Source organism: Lactuca serriola, chromosome 4, assembly GCF_051521515.1.
Source record: "Lactuca serriola cultivar US96UC23 chromosome 4, Lser_US96UC23_V15, whole genome shotgun sequence".
NCBI classification, from domain to species: domain Eukaryota; kingdom Viridiplantae; phylum Streptophyta; class Magnoliopsida; order Asterales; family Asteraceae; genus Lactuca; species Lactuca serriola.
This window is the reverse complement of record NC_136411.1, coordinates 17,538,744-17,542,040: the sequence shown is the minus strand read 5'-3', so window position 1 is coordinate 17,542,040 and position 3,297 is coordinate 17,538,744. Positions and strand designations below refer to the sequence as shown.

The window sequence follows — 3,297 nt, the reverse complement described above, 5'->3', positions numbered from 1 at the left end:
AGGCTTGTATTTGTCATCAAACTTTAACAAAATGCCATCGTAAGTCATATATATATATATATATATATATATATATATATATATATATATTAATTATATACAAAATTGTCGCCTTAAGTCACGCCTTACAAACGACATGACCGCTATGGCTCGAAAAAGTTTGAGACTTTACATTGCCGCCAAATCACACCTTACATCATTTAGAACATTGAAAAAAAACATATTAGAAAGGGTAAAGTAGTACCAAAAACCTAATATCTTTAAACCATAAGGATGCGTCTTCACCATATTTCAAAGATTGGACCAAAAATACAAATTTAACCAAACCAAACTGCCCAAAACTGAAATTCATTCTATGTTTCTTAAAAAAAATAATAATAATAATAATAATAATAATAATAACTTTGCTGGATATTATCTGAAAAACAACAACTACGTCTGCAACGGAAACATTCAAAAATTGAAATTCTATTTCGAACATCAAAAGTAATTTGCTTGTGATTTTCTCACCTCCACTGAACAATCACACATTAACAGCAAATAACCACCACCGCTGCTCATTACTCGTCTCCACCATCGCCATTACTTGATCTATTTCCAAATCACACACCCAGTTTGTCTTTTCAAAGATTTAGATTAATTCGATCGCTTTTTGTTTCTTCAATTCGATAGTTAAATCCCGAAATCTCCAATCTCTTTGAAAATTCCTCAACACCAAGTTCTTCATTTCGAAAATCTAGGTTAATTTGATCGTTTTCACGTATTTACGACTTCAATGTGATGTTAAATCATGAGAATTTACATCTTTTTCCAAACTCCCGAACACCCAATTTGGGATTTCTCAGGTTTCGATCCCACTTGTTTTAGCGTTCTATTGGTTCAACCTGGTTACTGAAAATTCCAACCTTTCGGTGTACTGAAAATTGTTAACCGGGTTGCATAATCCAGACACACTATCAATTCAAGTTGAAAAGACCATTTCATCCCTACCACCACTGCCTCCTGCAAGTGAGTAATCGACTCCTCTTTAGAAATCTTTAATCTTTGTTTCAATTAGGCCTTTTTCTTTGTTGTTTTATAACTGAATTTTAATAACTACAAGGAGTATTCAAATTCCCGACTTCTTTTAGTATATGATTATGGATTTCGTGGCCAAAATTTGATTTTCGGGGTATATTATGGAAAAGCTAACAATTCAATTCGGCCATAAGAAAGTTAGGATGATGAATCATGAATCTTGCAACAAAATAGATCAATGTTGGTATCACGTGAAATCATTATTTTTTTAGAGAGGAGATCACAAGGTTTATGTCCTCTTACTCCCGAGGAGGTGGCGTTGACCCTACGAGCAATGGATTTTGACCAAAACACACAAATATACATTGCATCCGGTGAAATTTACGGTGGTCAAAAGAGATTTGCACCATTATGCAACACATTTCCACCTATGGTAACATCTTTGTTCCTTCTTATGATGGCAACATGACTAAACTTGTCGAAGGTCAACGAAGGTAAGGTTCACTTGTTTTTTTTTTTTCAATAAACAAAAGAATACCGAATGCTTAAACGTGTCATTAAAATTTTATATGCAGATAACTTGGATTCAAGAAAACTATAAGATTAGATAGAAAAAAGCTTATAAATTTAATAGATTTGCACCAAAATGGGACGATCTCATGGGTCCAGTTCTCGGGTGCTGTAAAAATGGCACACAGGAAAAGAATAGGCCAACCAGATGATCGTTGGATTGTTGCTAACAAACCCAAGGAAGAAGATTATTTTTATGCAAACCCTCAAGATTATTTAGTGATAGTTAATTTGATCAAGATGAATGGAAATGTAAATTCGATTTGTTTATATGTTGTTGATTGTTTCTTGTTAGATTCTTTTGGGCATATTCTGTTTGATAGACAATAGTTGATAAAAGAAGCAAATCAAGAATGCGGGCGTATTCATTTTGTGCAATCAATCTTCAATGTAAACCGAAAATCAAAACTTAAAACTAGAAAATTAAGCAACCAGTCATGTGGCTACGCTAAATTCATGTATCTTAATTATAAAATTCAACAAAAAATTTCATTGATTCCCGGTTTTTCGTCGTAATTACCTCAAAAAATTCCTTATGCTATCGATTTTCCCCAAAAATTAAGAACTCGCCGGTTTTTGTTGCTCCTCCCCTGAATCTGATGTGGCTGCGGCGGCGGCCTCTTTCTCCTTGTCCAACTGCTTGATTGCTTCCTGCTCCGCCGCCTTCTCCGCCTGCAAAATTGGGCCGTAGTAATCTGGATTCGCTTCCATACATTTCTTTAACGCTGAGGTAGCTTCGAAACATTTATCGACTATATCTTCATTGTTTTTCTCGCCTTCTTCAATACATTTTTCCCAGTTGATAAAAACTTCTTTGCAGGCGCCTCCCTTCATGAATAAGCAAAATCCGCATTCTCCTTCCTCTTCGGCTTCTTGATTTTCAGTTTCTTCGAGTGTTGGAGACGGCTCTGTAGATTCTTGATCTGGGTTTTGAGGGTGTAGGGTTTTAGGGTGGTCGGCGGTGTGATCTGATTGTGGGTTTTGGGATTTCTCGGATGGAGATGAAGACATGGTGATGATGTTTGTTGTGGCGTGGTTTTAGGGTTTTGATTGGGTTGAAACTTGAATTTGACGGGGAATAAAGAAGAAGGTGCTCTGAAAGTTAAACCCTCCGTTGCAAATTTTCAATCATCATCTAACTTATAAAAGTTAATACGTTAAATATCATAAAAATCACAAAATTTATATTACACACACCTCTAACCAAGATAGGCTTATGAATAAGTTTTTTAAGCTAGGGCTTAGGGCTCCAATTCTAAGGGGTCTCATATTCTTCAAAGTACAAATGTTTAGTCCATTAAAACACACAATCCGGTAACTACAAAATAAATCAACGATCGCTAGACTCATGAAACTAAAACGACGTTGCATTCTTCTACCGATTTTGATACCTACGACACATTATCTCATCCGTTTCCGATTTATAAGTGAACGAGTCCGAAGAAATACGCATTCGTTTTCTATTCTTTTGACTTCTATCTTGATTCTCGATTCAAATCCTCATATGTATGTGTTTCACTTTCACATTATTTTACTGTTAGACTATTTTTCTTTCCTTAATGTATTTTAGTATCTTCTATCTCGATTGTCGATTCTCTATTAGAAGTCATCTACATGTATTATCATTTATTGAAATGGGTATGAGTAAAATCACATCTTATAGAAAGCACAATGTAGGGGTGATTTGATTCATTAGTCATATCACTTTCA

At 34.9% G+C, this 3,297-nt stretch overlaps 1 protein-coding gene and 1 pseudogene across 2 annotated transcripts; one reads left to right on the top strand and one right to left on the bottom strand.

The window, feature by feature from the left end:
• Window positions 1-395: 395 nt before the first annotated feature.
• LOC145101098 (uncharacterized) lies at window positions 396-2,736 on the bottom strand. The gene is made up of 2 exons (XM_079038260.1): window positions 2,108-2,736; window positions 396-1,002 (listed from the first exon to the last, which is right to left on the bottom strand). Exon 1 carries the CDS (start codon window positions 2,596-2,598, stop codon window positions 2,146-2,148), a length of 453 nt encoding a protein of 150 aa, XP_078894386.1. The 5' UTR covers window positions 2,599-2,736; the 3' UTR covers window positions 396-1,002; window positions 2,108-2,145.
• LOC145101097 (rhamnogalacturonan I rhamnosyltransferase 1-like) lies at window positions 996-2,012 on the top strand (annotated as a pseudogene). Its single transcript, XR_013705458.1, has 2 exons — window positions 996-1,511; window positions 1,593-2,012. The product of XR_013705458.1 is annotated as a rhamnogalacturonan I rhamnosyltransferase 1-like (transcript).
• Window positions 2,737-3,297: the final 561 nt, after the last annotated feature.

What these genes read in the sequence shown, in the direction of transcription:
- LOC145101098 (XM_079038260.1), bottom strand. Translation starts at nt 2,598, where the DNA reads ATGTCTTCATCTCCATCCGAGAAATCCCAAAACCCACAATCAGATCAC.